Source organism: Apium graveolens, chromosome 6, assembly GCF_009905375.1.
Source record: "Apium graveolens cultivar Ventura chromosome 6, ASM990537v1, whole genome shotgun sequence".
Lineage (NCBI taxonomy): Eukaryota > Viridiplantae > Streptophyta > Magnoliopsida > Apiales > Apiaceae > Apium > Apium graveolens.
Window position 1 is genome coordinate 186872525 of NC_133652.1, and position 21881 is coordinate 186894405.

The 21881-nt window shown below is 39.6% G+C and overlaps 3 protein-coding genes across 3 annotated transcripts; all 3 read right to left on the bottom strand.

Moving 5' to 3' along the window:
* Window positions 1-1544: 1544 nt before the first annotated feature.
* LOC141665628 (uncharacterized) lies at window positions 1545-1940 on the bottom strand. Its single transcript, XM_074471613.1, has one exon. It carries the CDS (start codon window positions 1938-1940, stop codon window positions 1545-1547), a length of 396 nt encoding a protein of 131 aa, XP_074327714.1.
* Window positions 1941-7590: 5650 nt separating this feature from the next.
* Window positions 7591-16669, bottom strand: LOC141665630 (uncharacterized). The gene is made up of 2 exons (XM_074471614.1): window positions 16556-16669; window positions 7591-7998 (listed from the first exon to the last, which is right to left on the bottom strand). The coding sequence occupies exons 1-2, from the start codon at window positions 16667-16669 to the stop codon at window positions 7591-7593; spliced, it is 522 nt and encodes a 173-aa protein (XP_074327715.1).
* A 413-nt stretch (window positions 16670-17082) lies between these two features.
* LOC141665631 (putative mitochondrial protein AtMg00860) lies at window positions 17083-17640 on the bottom strand. Its single transcript, XM_074471615.1, has one exon. It carries the CDS (start codon window positions 17638-17640, stop codon window positions 17083-17085), a length of 558 nt encoding a protein of 185 aa, XP_074327716.1.
* Window positions 17641-21881: the final 4241 nt, after the last annotated feature.

Sequence of the window (21881 nt, forward strand, 5' to 3'; positions counted from 1 at the left end):
TTCTCATAATTTTCACTTTACATTTTGAACCATTTTCAATCAGTCTCTGATGATCCAAAAGAACATTTGCAGTTTCGTCCTTACTGTGCAAGAAAATACTCAAGTAAATCTAGTATATTCATCAACAGCAACTAGAGTGTACCTTTTCTTGTTGATTGACATGACATTTACAGGGCCAAATAGATCTAGATGTAGAAATTGATATGGTTTTTTGATGGATGATTCTGAATTTTGAATGAGGTCCCTCTTTTTTTGTCTTGTTGACATGCATCACACAAACCATCAGGGGAGTACAACATATTTGGTAGACCTCTCACCAAATCTTTCTTCACCAGTTCATTAAGATCATTGAAGTTGAGATGAGAAAGCTTCTTGTGCAAGTTCCAACTTTCATATAATGATGTTTTACTTATCAAACAGGTTTCATGTCCATCATTATTTACATAAAGTTTGGCTTCATAGACGTTCCCATGTTTGTATCCTTTCAAAACAACTTTTTTTGTTACTTTATGAACTACTTCACATTGAGTATCATGAAACACAACATAGAATCCTCTGTCAGTAATTTGACCGATGCTCAACAGATTGTGCTTCGGTCCTTCGACTAGAGCTACATTTGAGATGATGGCATTTCCAATGATTATATTGCCATATCCTAATATTTTTCCTATGTTGACATCACCATAGGAAACCATTGGGCCAGCATTCTCATCATATTCTGACAACAGTGATTTATTTCCAGTCATTATGCAGAACAACCAATTAACATGCAATTAGACTGTCATTTTCAACTGAGTTATTCTTGAAATTAACATGCAGCGAATATAAGAAAGTTTTTAATTCAGGCATGTTATCAGCATCGATAGGGAAAAAACTGAAGGTACCTTATCAGTTCCTGACATATCCTCTCAATAATTTATCATGAGAGCATAGCATTCTTCATCATTATCAGATCCTGATGAGTCCATCCAGTCTTTATTGGAGTTGTATGTGAACAAAGCCTTTCCAGTTGACTTGGGGCACTTAGTAGCCAGATGTCCCCTTTCATTGCAGTTATAAAAGTCACTTTAGCTTTATCCAACTTCCTTTCCTTTGAGTACTATCCCTCATTCATTCTGAATTTGCCTTTGCCATCACCAGAGTACTTCTTGTTAAAATCACCTTTTTTATGGTTTAGCAAACCTCATCCTTCTAAAGCCTTTCACCAGCATGACAACCATTTGAACAACTTGAGAATCATCTAGTTCAATCTCAGGATCCTCATCAATATCTGTGTCAGGATCTGATGATTCATCAGTATCTGACTCTTCCAAAATATTCCTTCTTTTAGTCCTTTCACTCATCTTTTCCTTGTATTTATGAGTTTTAGTATTTAGAGCCACAGCCTTCATCTTCTGACCTTTCATGTTCTTCCTTTGTTGAATCTCCAAGTCATGGGTTTTCAGCATTCCATAGACTTCATATAGTGTCAGTAAATAAAGATCATATCGATGCCTGATTATTGAGGCTTGAGTATTCCATTCTTCAAGAAGAGCTCTCAAAAACTAGGTGTTGGAGTCTTCCCTATCATACTCTTTTCCAACCAATGATAAATCATTCAGCAGTGTCAGGAATCTATCAAAGATGTCAGTAATTGACTCATCATCCTTGGCATCAAACTGTTCATACTCTTGCACAAGAACAACGCTTCTATTTTTCTTTATTGCCATTATACCTTGGCACTGTGTCTTCAAAGTATTCCATATCTCTTTTGCATTCTTGTAGGAAATTACCTTGTTGGACATCACATTATCCAAACTGTTGTGCTGAATATTCCTGATTTTTGCATTTTTAAGTATAGCAGCCTTCTCAGGTTCTGACCATTCTGATTTCTCTTTCGTGATGTAGTCTTCAGGAACAGTTGCTGTCACGGACACAACCTTTGAGGGTAAGGAGGTCATGTATTGATGATGTCAATATATGTATCATCAATAGCCTCAAGGAACATCAATATCTTTACACTCCATGTAGAGTAATCATCTTTCTTCATGATAGGAATTTTCATGCTTTCATACTTACTTCAAGATATATTTGATCTTTTCAAATTAACTGTTAATTTGACCGCTCTGATACCACTTGTTGCCCAATAATGATAATTGTTTAAGGGGGTTGGATACAATTATCAAAAAAATCGATTGATTAAAGAAGTAAAGTAAGAATAACAATTAACAGTTTAATCAAATAACAATTTATATTGATCTTTAATAAACTGTTACAAAACTCTCTCAAGAACAATATTCCTAAGAGTTGCTAGGTTATAAAATACTCGAGTTGTGCACACATAAAGTGATAACCTAATCTGTGTTTATATATCACACAACTATAATCAATTCCTATGAATTACAAGATATGTTACAGTATAATTTATCTAGTTTCTATACATATCTAAATCAACAACTACGATCCTATAAATCAGCAGATTCTGATTTATCCTGTAGCTTTGACTTATCCAATCATATCCTGACAGTCTGCAAATCCTGATGCATATCCTAACTGCATCAGATCCTGACGGATTGACAAATCCCGACTGTTAGACAGATCCTGACTGGCTATAAATCTTAATGACTCTTGACAGATCCTGATTCCTGACATACACAATTTCCAACATTGACCCGGGTAAATAACATATATTATTTTATTTTAGTCGGAGATCATTATACCGATCAAACTTGTTGTGGAATAAAAACTAGAGTGCGTTGGTAATTAATGCTAGGGTTTGTGAGCTTCGAGCTTTAGTGGATGCTCTCATTTTCGGGATTATCGATCCTTACAAGATGTCTACGTATCTCTGTGTAGTAGAGAATCAAGCCAAAAACATAGTTCTAGGATGAAGGGTAGAGCCCTTTATATAGAGGTGAGTATAGGGTTAGACTTGAGGTTGAGGACTTGGTGGACAAGTCTCCAACTTAGATGGTAATTAGGAGTCCTATAAGGGAAAAAACTCCAGAACCTTTTACGAAGGACTTTGAGTCCATTTAGGACACATGTCTCTGCTCTTCCAGCCGTATTGGGCCTAGTCCGTGAAAAACTTGTGTTCTTGGACCTTGACGTCCTCTGTTGGTGGGCCTTGACTATATGGGTCGTCTTGAGTCTGCTACGAGCTTAGACCAGACAGGTTTGTACTGGACTTTAGACAAGAAGCCCAAGTGTAATTAATGTAACATTTTATGTGTCTTTAGGATGTATTTTTTATCCATATCATTTGCCCCCCAACTTCCGTGAATACTGATCGAGTTTTCATGGAAGTTATAATGGTCTTTTCATGACTTGGGGTACTTTTGGCCCTTCTCGGGTATCGTCCCTTCATGGGTGTCGGGCCTTCATGGGTATCGTCATTTTATTGTAAAGTGTCGAGCGACCTATAAGTATACAATGACTTATATAGTGTGAGTATGCACACTTAAGGCCTTTGCACATGCTATTGAATAGTGTTTATCACTAAATGGTCATAATCGAGACTAAAAAGCGAGCGTTTCTCACCCCTTAACCTTCATCAAGGTTATTTACAGGGTGAAAGCTGCTAATAGGCCCTAATCAGGGCTAATTTCCATGAAGAAGCTACTTACTAGGCTTAAAAGAGCCTAAGTTTAAGCTAGAATGTACTAATTGACCTTAATCGAGGCTAATCTGCCCTAATCAGGGCTAATTTATCTTAATTAGGACTAATTAGCATTTATAAGACACTAAGTATCCCTAATTCATACTAATCACGTGAGTGAACAGGTTAAACGGCCCTAATCGGTGCTTACTTCATCACACGAGTCACTAATTCCCATAATTCGGGTTAATAATCTAATCGGCCCTAATCAGGGCTTAATCTTAAAATTCTGAAAATTAAAGAAAAAATCATTTTTTTCTATTTTTCCATATTTTCACAAAAAAAAATCAAAAAAATATGTAGGGGATCGCCGGGACTCTGCAGGACCTCCTGCACGGCAACCTGCAGGTAGCCCTGCTCGGCCAAAAGACCCTTCTACAGGCTGGTCTGGTCGACCTGGGGCAGGATCTCTCGTCCCCTGCTGACTAGGGGTGTTTGCTCCAAATTTTTTTTGGCATAACCTTTTATCTGGACTCAAGCCCTTCGTGTACTCTGTTAGGCTTTTCTTGCTCTTGACCATCCATGGAATTAATCTCATGGTGGTCCTAAAGTCCCTTGTGGTTATTCTACCCTTATTTCAGTGAACGTTCTGTACTTTTTTTATACGATGTCTTCTACTCCATTAAACTTGTTCGAACTAACTTTATCGGATGTTATGTACTCCAACGAACTCGTTCTCGTAGACGTTCTGGTCTTCACGAAACATATTTCCACTGAGAGCTATCATTTTCAAGAAACTTCCAAGAGACTTCACAGGAGGGTCTCCAGAACAATTTCAGAAGGCCTCGGGACCCTCCAACAGAGGTTCCTAGTCATCCTCAAGGCTCCATTTGTAGCCTGGTGGCCAAGCCTGCTCTTAGTAGGCCCTGGGGACATTCTCAGGGTGGTCTGGTCGGCCGGGTGAAAAAGCTCTCCGAACTTGCTTCGATGAATGCTTTACTCTTCATGAAACTTATTTCTGTGAACCCTCTGGTCTTCACGGAATTTGTTCTCGTTGACACTCTGATTTGTTTGGAACTCATTGTCGTCGATGTCCTAGTCTTTATGAAACTTGTTTCCGTTGGAGGTCAACCTTTTTTTATGATTTCGCATAAAATTTCACAGGAGGGCCACCAGAACAACTTCGGAAGGCCTCAGAGCTCCCCTACAGAGTCTCCTGGTCGTCCTTAAGGCCTTGTTTGTAGCATGGTCGGCCATGTCTGCTCTTAGCAGGCCTTGGGGCCCTCCGGGCTATTCTACCGAGACTCCTGATAGGTCGTAAAGCATAATTTGTTGCCTGGTCGGCCATTTCTGCTCTTAGCAGACCTTGAGGTCCTCTGAGCTATCCTACAGAGACTCCTGGTCGGTCTTAAGGCCTCATTTGTTACCTGGTTGGCCAGATCTTCTCTTAGAAAACCTTAAGGCCCTCCGGGCTATCCTATAGAGACTCTTGGTCGGTCGTAAGGCCTCATTTGTTACCTGGTTGTCCAGGTCTGCTCTTAATAGACCTTGGGGGTCTCCTGCAGGGTAGTCTAATCCGTCTCGAGGAGAACGATCTGTTCTCGTACTCATGAGAACTCTGGCCTTCACGAAACTTGTTCATCTGAAAAGCTAATCTTGTTCTGATGTTTATAAGCTTTGCGAACCATAGTGATTAGTGTAATCAGCCCTTAGCTAAGACAAATGACTTATGTTTAACCCCATCCAGGCTTTTCTCGTAGGACTAATATGATAACAGGTGTCCTGTATCGCTTTCTTCGTTTATTATATCATTCCTTCCAATTTTTCGATCATTTTTCTCCACCATTTTCCGGTGTTCTTTTGAGAGGTACCAGCTAACGCGAACCAGGCAGAGTTACAAACTGTTGTACAGGTAGCTCTTTTCCTATAAAAGAAGATGAGAAGTGTTAATTTTCATTCACAGTTTCATTTGTCAACTTCTCAAATTCTCTCAAGCCATTCACAAGCTCTCAAATCTTCTCAAGCTTTTAAGAGATGTCTCAAGGTCATGGTCCTAGAAAAACATGGTCCTAGAAAAACCTCTATCTCCACGAAGGAAGCCATGCAAAACAGGGATATTATTCGCTCTCTGTAAGTTATAGCTTTTGATTCTCCTTTCTCTTTTAACCATTGTTCTAACAGTCTGAAAAGCATGCTGGATGAAAGGGCAGACGATTATCCAAGTATTATCCATTTTAATGTGTTCCACCACAGATGTATGTTCCGTGAGGGGGCTATTGAAGAGATTCGGTCGAGTTATTCTTGGCCCGAATGTTTAGATATTCGTAAGGCTAAGCCTAGTGAGAGGTCTTGTAATCTCAGTCTCCAGAGACTATTTGTGTACAAGACAGCCCTGAAATCCGGGCTAAGGTTTCCCATGCACCCCTTTATTCCGAGGCTTCTGGCCGAGCTCAAGATTCACCTGTGTCAGCTTTACCCCAACGGGTGGGCTTTTATCATTCTCTTTATAGTGAGGTGCCATGACTTGGGCATCCCATTGAGCGTAACAATGTTCCGAAGTATAGGGAGGGATCCTTCTTGGGGTATCTCCACCAATTACTCGGTGTTCGACAGTTTGGGATTAGCTCTCGAGTGGTCGAGGAACTGTGTTATTCCTCCCGACCTTCTGCTTGTCTCCTTTGGTGAGGAACTACTTGAGGCTGAGATGATGGGGGCTCACGCCTTATATCAGGTACACTTCAACTTGCATAAAACTTTCATTTAAGTGCACTTCTTTTAGAACTTGAAGAAATTTCATAGGAATCACCCTTAAGGGGGGGTCTGCTCATCTAAAGGGCCTTGTTTCATGCTGGTCGGCCAAGGCTGGTCGGCCTAGGCCTTATGTTTGGGGACTCAGTCCTTCTGACTTAAACTTTTATAACTCCTCTTTATGTTCTCCTTGTCAGGCCAATACATACTTCGTTGTGTCCTCCACTCAGAGCATAAAGATGAGAAGCGACTATGTTGCGCTGCAGACCTCAATAAACAAGATGTAGATCTCTTCGAACGAGTGGGAGTTCAAAGCTCATGAAGCAGAGGGCAAGGTTGATGCCTTAGAGAGGAAGTGCGCTAAAGTGGAGGAGAAATGGAAGAAGGATGAAAAAACCTCGTGGACTCATACCATAGATCCTCATCGTTTACTAAGCTGATGGATGAGCACGATGATGAGATGTGCCCTGTCAACCTGGCTTAAGGTTAGAAGAGGGGAGTCAAAGATGTTCATGGCATGTATTCAGATGTGGTCGACCCGAATCTCCTCTATTGCCCCTGGGAGTTACATCTTATGGACCCCTCTGGGTAGGCCTCCGGGTCTGTGCACGAGACTCCCCGTATGCGGTCTCAGTCCAGTTCTAGCCGTGGGGTTTCCGGTTCTAAGGGTAAGGCCCTTTCGAGTAGTCCCAGCTCCAAAGCAGCCCTTTATGGGAATATCAAGGAGCTAGTTTCAGGGAGTAGCGGCTCCTCCTTCGAGGTTAGTTCAGATGAGGAAGAGGAGGAGGAGGAGGAGGAGGAGGAGGAGGAGGAGGAGGATGAAGAAGTCCAGGGAGCGGGGAATGGTGAGGAAGAGGAGGGCTCTTCTGACGAATGACTGTTATGGCCTTGCATGGCTTTGGTTTCCACACGTGGCTGTATTTTCAGACCTTGTTTATTCGGATTATAGTGGCTTGTATCCTATTGGTCGTTCGAGACTTAACTTATGATCTTTCGGGATCTTTATCTATGCATTCTGTTTGATTTTGTTTCATACTTGTCTTTTATTTTCGATATTTAGTCCTTCGGGAGTTGCATTCTTTAGATGCTCATGCTTAAATAAATTGGTAGACAAGATGATAGAAATAAACTTGTATAAATAGATAATATCTCTGAGAAATGGGTTCAACCCTTACATGAAATGATTTTGTCGACCTTATTTATAAACTTAATACTAAGTACTAGGAACATATCACAAACTTCCTAAACATAATAAACCTTCAAGTTTAAAGCATGCCAGTGCGAGGCACTTTGTTACCGTTCAGTGTCTCCAACTTGTTGGATCCTCGTTCTAATGTTTTCCTGACCTTATAAGGCCCTTCCCAGTTAGGGACTAGTTTTCCTCTCTCCCTGACTCTTGGTGCCTCAATCTTCCTTAGAACCAAGTCTCCTTGCTGAAAGAACCTTTCTTTAACCCTTCTATTATAATAGATGGAGGTTCTCCGTTGATGCTCTGCATTGCGGGCGTTGGCCTCATCTCTGACCTCATCAATGAGATCAAGAACGAGCCTCATACCTTCTTCGTTTGTCCCTGGTTCGTAAGCTTCGATCCTAGGTGATCCATGGGTGATCTCGAGGGGCACCACGGCCTCGGCTCCGTAATCCAGCATAAATGGGGTAGCTTTAGTACTCACCTTGCAGGTGGTGCAATATGCTCATGGTATAGACAGCAACTAATCTGCCTAAGTGTTCCTGAAGCGTTCAACCCTTTTCTTGAGACCATCACATGATCATTGTAAGTCATATGTCATAGCCTATTTGTATATTCGAGGATTCAACTCAACTCAAATAAGAATGTAATAAGTAAATAGTGGATCGACCGTCAGAGAGATCTCGCAAAGTAATATCTGTCAACGGATTCAGAAACAAGGTTCATCTACAGACTTGAGGAGTTAATTCACTGGAAGAAGTTCAAGAAGTTGATCATGCCTCAGTGATATAAATCAAGATCGTGGATTTAATCAAGCGACAGAGATCTCGTCAGAGTATCAATTAATTACAAGGATTTAGTCTAAAGAAAATCAAGAGTATCAAGGTCAAGACTTGAAGAACGTCACGGAAGTTAGTCACTTATAAACCAGACAGTACATCGAGTGTCAACATTGAAGTGGTGGAATTGATTCATACTTGACAGTAATTTTTAGAAGATTTTCAGAAGAATGGTTGCTGCTCAAGATTAGTATTAATTCTCTATTAATTAATTAAGACATATAATTTAATTAAGAAAATAAATTATATCTGCAAAGATTAATTTATTGATTAATTGAATTAATTGATTAATTAATTCTGAATTAATATTAATGATTTTCAGAATTTTAATTGGATTAAAATCTGCATTAAATCAGCAAGACAATTGAAAATGAACTAGCATGACAATCAGGATTGTCATACCTATTGTCATGCTAGGCCATTTTCAATAGTCTCACCGAAAGTTACACTAGGAGGAGGATTGTCATGCTAGTTCATTCTGATTGTCATGCTAGTTCATTCAGATTGTCTTGCTAGTTTAATCCATTGTCCTACCGATTGTCTTGCTGAGCTCAGGATTGTCTTGCCAGTTCAATTCTATTCTGTTGATTAAAAAGAAGTAGACAAGCAGCAGTTCAATTATCCATCCAATACACAAGTCAAAAATAAGAACACAGCAGCCGCAGCAAATATTTCATTTTTCATCTGCTTACTTCAAGATTAAATTTCTAGTTTGTAAAGTTAAATCCAATCAACTAGAAATCATTCTCTTGTTCTTGTGTAACAATCTAGCGGATCAAAATCCCTAGAACTTAATCTCAAATCACGTTTAGCATTTGATTCTAATTATTGCAAAAATAGAAAAAGTTCATGTCGAATTTATTCTAGATTTGTGATAATTGATTTGAGATTAATACCTTGTAATCGATACAGTTGTTGTAACACCTTTCAAGTTTAATAATATTTTTATTTAACTTGAATTTTGTTTCACATTTTTTTATTCCGCATTTATTCGATTATTCGGTACTGTTTGTATTCAACCCCCCCTTCTACAAACTCATTGGGACCTAACAATTGGTATCAGAGCCTTCTGATTAACGAACAAATCAAGATCCTAGACTTTTGTGATTTTTCAACTCCTTGAATTTTATTTATTCAAAAATTCATAATGACTTCACATAAAGTTGGAACCGTTAAAATTCCACAATTTGATAAAGAGAATTATATCATGTGGAAAAAGAAGATGCTATTATTTTTACAAGTTGCAAATCCCAAATATTCAAACTTGTTAAAGAAGGGTATAAAAACTCCGATGGTTATTGAACCGGAGGTAATAATAGATGGTGTGGTGACTACTGAAGCTAGAACCTATCCAAAAGAGCCTGAAGATTTTACTCCTGCTGAGAAGGAAGAAGCCTCCTTGGATGCCAGCCTTCAATTAATATTAATTGATTCCCTTGATCCCTTGATGAACAGACATGTGATGAACTGTAAAAATTCCAAACACATGTGGGAAACTATTGAGGTGATTAATGAAGGCACAGAGGAAGTTAGGGAGAACAAGTTGGAAATCCTAACCTCTGAATATGAACATTTCAAATCAAATCCAGGAGAAGGAATTACTGAAGTGTTTGAGAGGTACAATGCGTTGATCAACAACCAGAACATCAATGGAAAGTATTATTCAATCAGGGAGGTCAACAAAAAGTTCCTTTTAACACTGCCAGCTCATCTTGAACATAGAATCACTGCCATTAGAGAAGCTAGAGATCTGAGTGAGATTTCTTTGGACAGGCTCTATGGAGTGTTAAAAACCTATGAGTTGGAGCAGATTCAACAGAAGGAAGTCTACGGGAAGGATAGAATGGTCAGCACATCTACTGCACTTGTAGCTGAAGGTCAACAACAACAACAATCTCAACAGTTAGAAAGAATGGTACAGTTTTCCAAGGGTGAGGAAAATGAGTTAGTAGCAGAATATGATCCTCCTACTACAAATCAATCAAGTGATGATTTTTATTCCTTGGAAGAGCTGGAGCAATTGGAAGATGAATCAATGGCCCAAATTGTCAAGAGATTCTCCCATGTCAGATTCAGGAGGAATCCCAAGCTTAAGTACACGTCCAACTACAACAAATTCCAGAAAGGTGGATCTTCATCCTCTAACACCAGCAGTGGTGGGTACAAAACAGGGATGGTTGATCGAAGCACCATTAGATGCTATAACTGCAATGAGTTGGGACACTTTGCCACAGAATGTAGGAAGCCAAAGCAAGTAAGAAAGAACTCTGAAAGGGCTTATCTGGCAAAGGGAAGAAGCTGGGATGATACTGACAGTGAAGATGAAGATGAAGGAAATCTTGCTCTTATGGCTATTGATGGAAAAGCTTCATCGTCAAGAATAGAGGTAAAACTTTCTGATGCTGAAATGGTTTATCATCTAAGAGGTAACTTAGATTGTGCACGTCGTGATAATGAACTGTTAAGTTTAAAGATCACAGACCTTGAAAAAGAGGTCAATGAATTAAGACTTGTGCATATTTATCAAGACAAATTAAAAGAACATGTATCTTTTCTAGAGAATAGAGTTGACTGTTATAGAAAACTCGAAACCATTCTCAAAGAAAAGATCACCGGTCTTGAGACTAAGGTTAGAGCCTACTTCAATTCTTGTTCGAAGGCTAAAGAGTTCTACAGTAAGCAAGCTGTTAATCAAACATCTGGAATAGGATATGATTACAATGCTGCTATTGGAGAATTAGGCATAAACTCCCCTCCTCATGTCTGTGCTAAAGGGAGGGAAGTACCACATGTGCTTAAGGGTGTTGATGAACCCCTCTATAAAGCATCAATTGCTGAACCATTTGATGCGACCTCTTCTGTTATTCAAGAAGAAATACGTGCTGAGGATCATGCTAATGAGAAGATTGTTTCCAAGTCAAGTGAGTCGAAAGCTCCAGTCAAAGTTGTGAAAGCAACTGAGACTAACTCAGACACACATGAGTTGGATAACAATAATGCCATGTCTACCATGCATAAATTGCCTGCTGTTAATCACTCTCATAAAGCATGTGGTGTTGCTAATTGTATGTCTTGTGCTTTTAATATGATGTATGCTTATTTTAATGGTAAGCATGTGTCTAATGATAAGACTACTCCTCGTCAGCATGTGAATAACAAGAAGCATGATAGGTCTAAGACTGCTAGTCCTTCTAAGGCTAGAAAGGAGACATTTGTGCCTAAGCTTAAACAGAAATTTGTTAAGGCTGTTTACAAGGTCAAATGTTCAGTCATTGAGAATGTTGAGATCGTTAAAATTAAAAATGTTGTTTTGCATGACAAAGGACAATTCTACAAGTATGCCGGGCCCAACCAAGTTTGGGTTCCGAAGAAGGTCTAATCCATTTGAAGTGCAGGGCAGTATACAAGTGTAACCGGTAGTGTGGATTCTTGACAGTGGATCATCAAGACATATGATCGGAGATAGAGCCCTGCTATCAAATGAGGATTGAGAAAGCTGGCCCCCTGATTACCTTTGGAGATAACAGCAAAGGTTTATCCGAGGGATATGGCTGTTTGCGAACTGGGAATGTTATCATTGAAAATTTTGTATAGTGTGCTAGGTTATTATCAGGAAGCATCATCTAACATATAGCACCAGTGACGAGACTTGAGAATATTACGACATATCAGGCACCTGCTGCACATTACACTTGGAATTGGACTCTAGTAAGATGTGTACAAGTGTACTCCTGGTTGGTGAGTCAAAAGAGGAAGTCAATGCACCACGGTTCATGGACTTTGCAGCTGCAGATCTATTGGACTATGCAATCTCTTCTTCACAATATCACTTCAGGTTGGTATGAACTAGTGTACTACTCAAGCAATCGTCAAGAACATGGTATGGCACTCTAACTGAAGTTATTGTTTAATATGAACTAGTAGAGTCGTCATATTTTTAACTTTTTTTTATCACTAAGCACAATCATATTGTTTTATATGTGCAGTGGTATATTGATAATGCAACATAACAATTAGTATCTAAAGTACTTGACAAGTATCGGTCAATGATATGTTGTTAACATTATGTTGCAGATATTTGTAAGCTGTTGACATGAATGAGAATTACTTAGACTTTACCCTAAGTGATCAATGTTTTATCAAAAACTCATTCATATTGAAAAACAAAATCAAACTTCTTTCTACATTAGTGATTTCTTATTTCATGTAAAATCTTTTGAAATCACTATTGTAAATCATTTTCTCTCTATTACCATATATTCTGTGTTACAGGTTCAGTCTCCAATGACTTTCTTTCATTGACAGTCATGAGGTTGAAAACCCACAACGTCTATCCCAGACTGTAAAGACAAACACAAAAACAGAACCAACCAACACTCTTTTACCACTAAAAGTAGTATGAATGAGCGTGAGGGAGATAGTGCCTAGTGCACCACATAAGGAAGGTTCTGTAGTCAACCCAGTAGCTCTGTCTCCTACATAGATGAGTAGTATTTAAACCGAGACAACTGCTAGCCCCCATACATCTTCTCAAAAAGATGTAATGGCTGAAAAGGCACAAAAACAGTTACTAGATTCATTCTCTCAACAGGGTGAGTCTATTGAATTTTGCCTGTCGGCCAAGGTATCCGATGTAGTGTCACCACTTCAAACATAATCAATTCTTGATGCACAAGGAGAGGTTACACACACAAAGGATGAGTTGACGGAAACAAGAGTTTCGACCATTTTAAGGTCAGATTCGATTGTTCAAGGTTCGTTAGTGGACCAATTGCCTTTACAGGTGTTAGGAGAGGATACTGATCCAAAAGCCATATGTCAGTGGTCAGTGTCTACCTCCCCAGGCTTAAATCCCCTGGATGCATCTGCGGATAGTGGATCTGACATAGGCGCAGATTGGCAACTTGTTGACAATGATTCAGATATTACCTGATAAGTCACAAGGAAGTGTCTTCACAGACATTAGAAGGGAACTTTGATCTTTATGCTAAAATCGTTGGATCATTGTTTACCTTCCCAGAATTCAAATCTGGAACCCTAAAAGGGAAACTAGCAACTTGTAGATTATGACTCAGATTTATCTGACGAGTTTAACAAGGATGGGGATTTGTGAACTCCCATTGCACCACCTGTGACCTCCTTAAGGATGGCTAAGGTGATTTTCCTTGCAGGTACAGCTGGATTATGGAGCTATGAGAGAAGAGTGATACACTTGTGAGAATGAGTGTAAACACGAGTGGAGAGAAGAGTGAAACACATATGAGGTACACTAAACAGAATCACACACTCACAGTGAGGTAGAAAGAGAAACTACTTGTTATTTCTTTTCCAACCAAGTGAAATATGAGAACTCCTTCAGACGACGGCATACATTCCTTCTTTAAGGGGGAGATAAAAGCTTAAGAAATAGTTTGGAGGATTCCTCAACTAAGGGGGAGAAATAGCAGGGAGGAAGAAAAAGATCCTAAAAATGTACACTACACCACACCATTGTTGTTTGTAACTACGGATCCTATTGTACGGGAGAGGTGGTAAACACAAGGTGATTTCCTAGTAAGGGAAGAAGCAGTTAGGGGAGTACCATTGGTTTTTATCTGCGGATCCTATTGTACGGGAGAGGTGGTAAAACGAAGGTGATCTTCTTTAATCAGTTGATTCTCATAGGGGGAGAAGCAAGAGATATGGGCTTCTCAACAGGAAATGTGGTTGTACAAATGAAGATGGAACTACTTGAAGATATGTTCAGTCTAGAGGAACATCTACTTGGAATCTGGAAAATGTTAAATCTCATCCAGAACTTTTCTGCTATTTACTTTGCATGTATGTTTATATCTTTTTCTTATTTGTTAGTTGAGTTATCCTCTAGGTATTTGTGTGTTATTGTCTAACAAACAAATAGGGGGAGATTGTAAGTCATATGTCATAGCCTATTTGTATATTCGAGGATTCAACTCAACTCAAATAAGAATGTAATAAGTAAATAGTGGATCGACCGTAAGAGAGATCTCGCAAAGTAATATCTGTCAACGGATTCAGAAACAAGGTTCATCTACAGACTTGAGGAGTTAATTCACTGGAAGAAGTTCAAGAAGTTGATCATGCCTCAGTGATATAAATCAAGATCGTGGATTTAATCAAGTGACAGAGATCTCGTCAGAGTATCAATTAATTACAAGGATTTAGTCTGAAGAAAATCAAGAGTATCAAGGTCAAGACTTGAAGAAACGTCACGGAAGTTAGTCACTCATGAACCGGACAGTACATCGAGTGTCAACATTGAAGTGGTGGAATTGATTCATACTTGACAGTAATTTTTAGAAGATTTTCAGAAGAATGGTTGCTGCTCAAGATTAGTATTAATTCTCTATTAATTAATTAAGACATATAATTTAATTAAGAAAATAAATTATATCTGCAAAGATTAATTTATTGATTAATTGAATTAATTGATTAATTAATTCTGAATTAATATTAATGATTTTCAGAATTTTAATTGGATTAAAATCTGCATTAAATCAGCAAGACAATTGAAAATGAACTAGCATGACAATCAGGATTGTCATACCAATTGTCATGCTAGGCCATTTTCAATAGTCTCACCGAAAGTTACACTAGGAGGAGGATTGTCATGCTAGTTCATTCTGATTGTCATGCTAGTTCATTCAGATTGTCTTGCTAGTTCAATCCATTGTCCTACCGATTGTCTTGCTGAGCTCAGGATTGTCTTGCCAGTTCAATTCTATTCTGTTGATTAAAAAGAAGCAGACAAGCAGCAGTTCAATTATCCATCCAATACACAAGTCAAAAACAAGAACACAGCAGCCGCAGCAAATATTTCATTTTTCATCTGCTTACTACAAGATTAAATTTCTAGTTTGTAAAGTTAAATCCAATCAACTAGAAATCATTCTCTTGTTCTTGTGTAACAATCTAGCGGATCAAAATCCCTAGAACTTAATCTCAAATCGCGTTTAGCATTTGATTCTAATTATTGCAAAAATAGAAAAAGTTCATGTCGAATTTATTCTAGATTTGTGATAATTGATTTGAGATTAATACCTTGTAATCGATACAGTTGTTGTAACACCTTTCAAGTTTAATAATATTTTTATTTAACTTGAATTTTGTTTCACATTTTTTTATTCTGCATTTATTCGATTATTCGGTACTGTTTGTATTCAACCCCCCCTTCTACAAACTCATTGGGACCTAACAATCATGTTAGAAACTTCTGCCTTCTCGTTTGCTTATGGGCGTGCAACCGAGGTCAAGCGAAGCTCTATGCTGTTATTATTGTAGTAGTCTTTGACAACTGCATTATCAATTTGTCGCCCATTATCTATGACAAGGATGTGCGGGATCCCAAATCGGCACATCATATTCTCCAAGAAGAATTAGGAAATTTGCTTGGTAGTTATCTTGGCTAGTGCCTTAGCCTCAATATAATTTGTAAAGTAGCCCATGGCTACCACAATGAACTTTCTCTGTCCCGATGCTATAGGAAATGGTCCAAGTATATCCATTCCCCACATTGCCAAATGGATGGGTGTGCTGATAAATGTAAGCCTCTTTGGGGTTGTCATACTATTGGAGCGTGCCTTTGGCATCTGTCGCATTTATTCACATAATCCTTTGAATCGGCTAGCAAAGTAGGCCAGTAGAATCCCAATCCAGTTATTTTGTGAGCGAGGGTCCTGCCCCCCAAGTGTTGCCCACAAATCCTTTTATGGGATTCTTTAAGTGCCTCTTTTGCTTTAAGAGGTCTCAAGCACTTCAGGTATGGAATAACAAAGGACATTTAGTAGAGAAGGCCTTTAATAAATGAATATCTCAATGCTATCACTGACAGCTTGTGTGCCTCCTGGGCATCATCGGGGAGCCGCCCAGTCTCTAGGTGGGTTTTGATTAGGTCTATCCAACAACTTGCCATACCAACCGGTGCTATCAAATTTATGACATGTATAGTTGGGGTCTTCAGGACCCAGAAGTAGATACTTCTTAGATAGTTCTCGATTTCAGACCAGGAAAACTGGGATAGGGCATCAGTCGTAGTGTTCTCCTCTCTTGGAACATGCTTTGCGTACCATTCATCAAACTGAGTCAGTATTCCCTTCATGATTCTAAATTACTTGACCATAGTATCATCTTTGGCGTCAAACTTTCCATTGACTTGAGCACCTATAAGTCTGAGTCTCCACATACCTTCAGGTTTTTGGCCCTCATGGCTCTAGCCAAGCCTAAGCCGGCTATCAATGTTTTGTATTCTACTTCGTTGTTTGTAGTTGGGAAGTCCAACTTTAAAGCATACTCAATCATGAAACCATCGTGGCTTTGCAAGACTAGGCCTGCACCACTAGATTTTATTTTGGACGCTCCGTCAAAATGGAGAACCCAATACTTTTTCAGGATCGTTTCTTTATCCTTCTTTTTCTCTCCTCCTTCCGGGGTTACTATCTCTTGCCCCATGACTTCTTGGTCTTCAATGGTGCATTCGACCACGAAGTCTGCTAAGGCCTGAGCCTTGATGGCCTTTCGAGGCTTGTACTTGATGTCAAATTCTCCTAACTCAATTACCACTTGATGAGCCTCACACTAGCCTTCGAGCTTTAAAGAATGTTCCTCAAAGGTTGGTCCGTGAGGACTTCGTTCTTGTGAGCCTGAAAGTATGGTCTCAACTACCTCGAGGCTGTGATGATGGCAAATGCAAACTTCTCTGTGGTGGATTAGTTCTATTCTGCTCCGTGGATCACCTTGCGTACATAGTATACAGGCTTCTGGAGTTTATTTTCTTCCTTTATGAAGACTGCACTCACGGATTGTTCAGATACCGCTAGGTACAGATGAAGGGTGTCCTCCGGACATGGTTTGGCCAATAACGGGGCTTCAGTCATGTACTTATTTAGTTGTTCAAAGGCCTCTTGGCTCTCATCTATCCATTTAAAATTCTTCACCTTTCTAAGGGTTTTGAATAAGGGCAGGCATTTGTCTCCAGACTTGGAGATGAACCTCCCTAGAGCTGTGATTCTCCCTGACAGCTTCTGAACGTCCTTGATGGAGCATGGTGGCTCCATATCCAGGATGGCTTTGATCTTGTCTGGGTTGGCCTCTATTCCCCTCTTAGAGACCATGTGCCCCAAAAAATTTCCAGACCCAGCACCAAAAGCACACTTAGTGTGGTTTAACATCATCTTCTGGTGCCTCGGCACTTTAAATGCCTCTTCGAGGTGACTAATATGATCGACCTTGCTTAGAATTTTGACCAATATGTCATCAACATAGACCTCCATGGTCTTCCCAATTAGATGGGCAAATATCTTATTTACCAACCTTTGATAAGTAGCTCCTGCATTCTTAAGTCCAAACGCCATAACAAGATAACAAAACACACCAAAGTCAGTTATGAAAGATACCTTGGAGGTGCCATCCTCGTGTATTTTAATCTAATTATAACCGTTGAAGCCATCCATGAAACTTAGCATCTCGTATCCAGCGGTGCCATCGATCAGGGTATCAATCCTTAGTAGGGGGTAGCAGTCCTTAGGATAAGCATCATTCAAGTCAGTAACGTCGATGCACATCCTCCATTTCCTATTGGCCTTCTTAACCATTACGGGGTTGGCCAACCACTCATGGAATTGCACTTCCTCAATGAATCCAGCTTCTAGGAGCTTCTCGACCTTCTGTTTAATGTCTCCTAGCCTATCAGGGTCATAAGTTCTCTTCTTCTGCTTCACAACCTTTCGAGTTGGGTCGATGTTCAGCCTATGAGTTATAAGGTTCGGGTCAATCCTGGGCATATCAGCTGTTTTCCAGACAAACATATCACTATTCTTTTGTTGAAAGTTTTCAATTGGCCCTTGAGTGGCTTTTCCAAAGATGCTCCAATATATGTGACCTTCTCTGGGTCTAAGGAGTCTAAGGGAATCGGGACCAAATCCTCTGTTGGCTTCCCTCAAAGTTCGTCATTCTCACGGACATCAATGTCTTCTATGGGGAGGACATGCCCCTCGGTTCCTTCGGGCCTAAGTGCTGCAACATTGCAACTGTTGGCCATTTTCTGATCTCCTTTCGCCTCTCCAACACTGTTCCTAGTCGGGAACTTCAGTACCATGTGGTAGGTTGAGGGCACGACCTTAAACGCTTGGATCCCTGTTCTACCCATAATGGCATTATAAGTAGAGGCTGCCTTATCAACCTGAAAGTTCAACATCTGTGTGGCCTCCCTAGGCTCTTCCCCGATAGTTACGGGAAGTTGTATTGCTCCTTCGACTTTGCATTCCACGTGGTTGAACCCGTAGATGGGTGCGTCGGATGGAGTGAATTGAGAATCATTGTATCTCATTTTAATCAATGTGTCATGGAAAAGAATATCCATGAAATCTCCAGTGTCCACTAGGAACCTCATAACATGACAATTTTCAATTATCGGAGTGATAACCAGATGATCATCCTGAGGAAATTTCAAACCTTCAAGGTCTGAGTTACCAAATTCAAGCGTCATCTCTGACTTAGAACGCTTAGATGGTTCTCTAACTATGCTCATCACCTCTCTCACATAAGCTTTTCGAGAATTCCTTGTAGTCCCAGCTACTGTAGGACCTCCTTGGATCATACTGATTACTGGACCTCGGGGCTGTGAGTTGCGATCTTTATCACCTCTTCAGTCATCGTCTCTTCGGTAGTTGTCTCTTTTTTGGCCTCTAGTCTCCTCACCCTTGGTGAAATGTCCGAATTTCTCCCTTCAGATTAAATACTCAATCTCATCCTTGAGTTGCCTACAATCATCGGTATCATGAGCAACATCTTTGTGGTACCAGCTGTATCGACTCTTGTTTCTCTTCTCGGGGTCTCCCCTTAGTGGCTTCGGCCATTTGAACTCATTGTCCTTCTCAATTTCCATCTGGATTTGGCTCTTTGGAGCGTTCAACCTTTCATATTCAGTGAACCTTGGTTGCTGATTCTTCTTAGAAGAGGAGGAGTCAGAGCTTTTTCCAATTCGAGAATACTTGTCCTTGGCGTCGTACTCCTGATCCGTCTTCCGGTTCTTGTTTCCAGCGGGTTCATTACTCACAACTTTCTTCTTCATACTTTCCTCCACCTTTATATACTTTTCGGCCCTATCTTGGAGTTGTAGCATGCTTTTAGGAGGGCGTTTAGCCAGGGACATCTTAAAAAACTCGTCTCTAGTCCCTTGTTGTAGGGCTATCATAACAACCTTATCATCAAGATCAGGGACCTTCAAAGCCTCCTTTGTGAATCGATTCAGATAGTCTCTCAGGAACTCCTTTGCTCCTTGGACTATGCCCATGAGAGAAGCCAAACTTTTATCATGTATTCTACCACTGCTAAATTGCTTGATGAAATCTTGGCTCAAGTCTTTGAAAGATCCAATAGAGTTTAGGATTAAACGGTTGTACCACCTTTGAACCATACCCGATAGGGTTTAAAGAAAGGCCCGATACTTAATAGCGTCGTTTACGGGATGTAGCAACAGGGCGTTAGAGAATGTCCTGACATGATTAGCAGGGTCGCCAGTACCATCGTATATTTTGATGGTGGGCTTCTTGAACTTCCTTGAGATGCGGGCATTCATTATCTCTTCAGTGAATGGTTGGGTTGGATCATCAGGATCTCCTAGGGGCATAAGATCACTTGGATCATCCCTTGAGGCAGCTACCCTTCTTGGTGTTGGACCATCCAGGTCTATGATTATGTGAAGATCTCTCTGCCTCGCAGCAAACGGAGGTCTTGAGGTCAGGTGCGTCTCCAAGTCACGCTTCAACCTTTGAATCTCAGCTTCATGAGCCCTGATCCTCTCCTGGACATTTTGGGAAATTGTCTCTTGAGTGCTCCTAGGTCGTTGGTTGGTATTAGGCATCAGCTCCTTACCAGCACGCCTCCTCCATGGAGCGACCTCGTCGTCCGATGATTTGGAGTCTCTATCAGAATAGGGTCTAGAGAATTTTCGATCCTATGGAATAGGAGCCAAGCCACGTATGTATTGGGGCGTCCGCCCTTGTGCTTCACTCCGATTAGAGTGTCCACTTCCTCCAAGCTCGGGGTATAGAGGCATTCCGTAAGGGGGTTAGTGGTCACGATCGTTGAGTATTCGTACCCAACGGTTTAAGGGTTCACAGGTGCATGTAGCTGCTGAAATTGGGGATTCGTCCCTTGAGGAGCTGGGGGATTTGTCCCTTATGGCTGAGATTCGGTCGCCCCTACCAGGGTTTCCCCTTGGATGGAGGCATAGGTTGAGTGCGGTGGTACCTCTACCACTGATGCGATTGTTCGTGATGGGACAGGAGTGTATGTTCCACTATTGTTTCTGCTCCGTGTATTCACCATGATTGTTGTAGTTTTACCACAGACGGGCCCAAATATTATGGAATAAAAATTAGAGTGTGTTGGTAATTAATATTAGGGTTTGTGAGTTTCGAGCTTTAATTTCTATGTAGTAGAGAATCAAGCCAAAAACGTAGTTTTAAGATGAGGGGTAGAGCCCTTTATATAGAGGTGAGTATAAGGTTAGATTTGAGTTGGGAGACTTGGTGGACAAGTCTCCAACTTAGATGGTAATTAGGAGTCCAATAAGGGAAGGAACTCCAGAACCTTCTACGTAGTACTTTGAGTCCGTTTAGGACACATGTCTCTGCTCTTACAGCCGTATTGGTCCTGGTCCGTGAACAGCTTGTATTCGTGGAACTTGACGACCTCTGTTGGGTGGGCCTTGACTACATGGGTTATCTTGACTCTGCTACGAGTTTAGACCAGACAAGTCTGTACTGGACTTCAGAAGCCAGACAAGAACCCCAAGTATAATTAATATAACATTTAATATATTTTTAGGATGTATTTTCTATCTATATCAAAACAAAATCCAACTAATTACATTTAGTTGTGTTTTTTTATCCCGTATCAATAATATAACTTTATATTTATCGGGGGATAAATAGTATATCATATATTATATCTCGATGTCATTGTTCAAGTTTTTATATTTTCTCAGTTTTATTTAATACTCGTTTATTAAAATTATTAATTCTTGTATTTATAATTTATATTTTAATTTTGCTTTAAAAAGTATAACTTATAACTTATGATTTTACCAAACACTTTATCGATTTATAAGTACAATTATTGAAACACCTAAATAATATATAAGTAATAATTTACTTATCACTTATATGATATTTTTCAACTTAAGTCATAAATTATATTTTTTTAGAAACCCAAACAATTATTTGGATAAATTTACTTATAATTCAGCAAAAATTTTAATAAAATAAATAATAAAAGTACTTAGTAAATATGATTATCTTAATTCATTAATTTTAAATTAAAAAAAATACTTGAAACATATATGTTAGAAATTAAAAATAATATAAAAGCAAAAAAGACAAAAAAAAGAGTTGAAAAGAGTACATAGTTATTAACTTTAAACGTATTAACTTACAAGTTATAAGTTGTACTTATAAGTTGGGTCAAAAAATATTCTTAGTTTATTTATTTCCAATAATGGGTTGAGAAA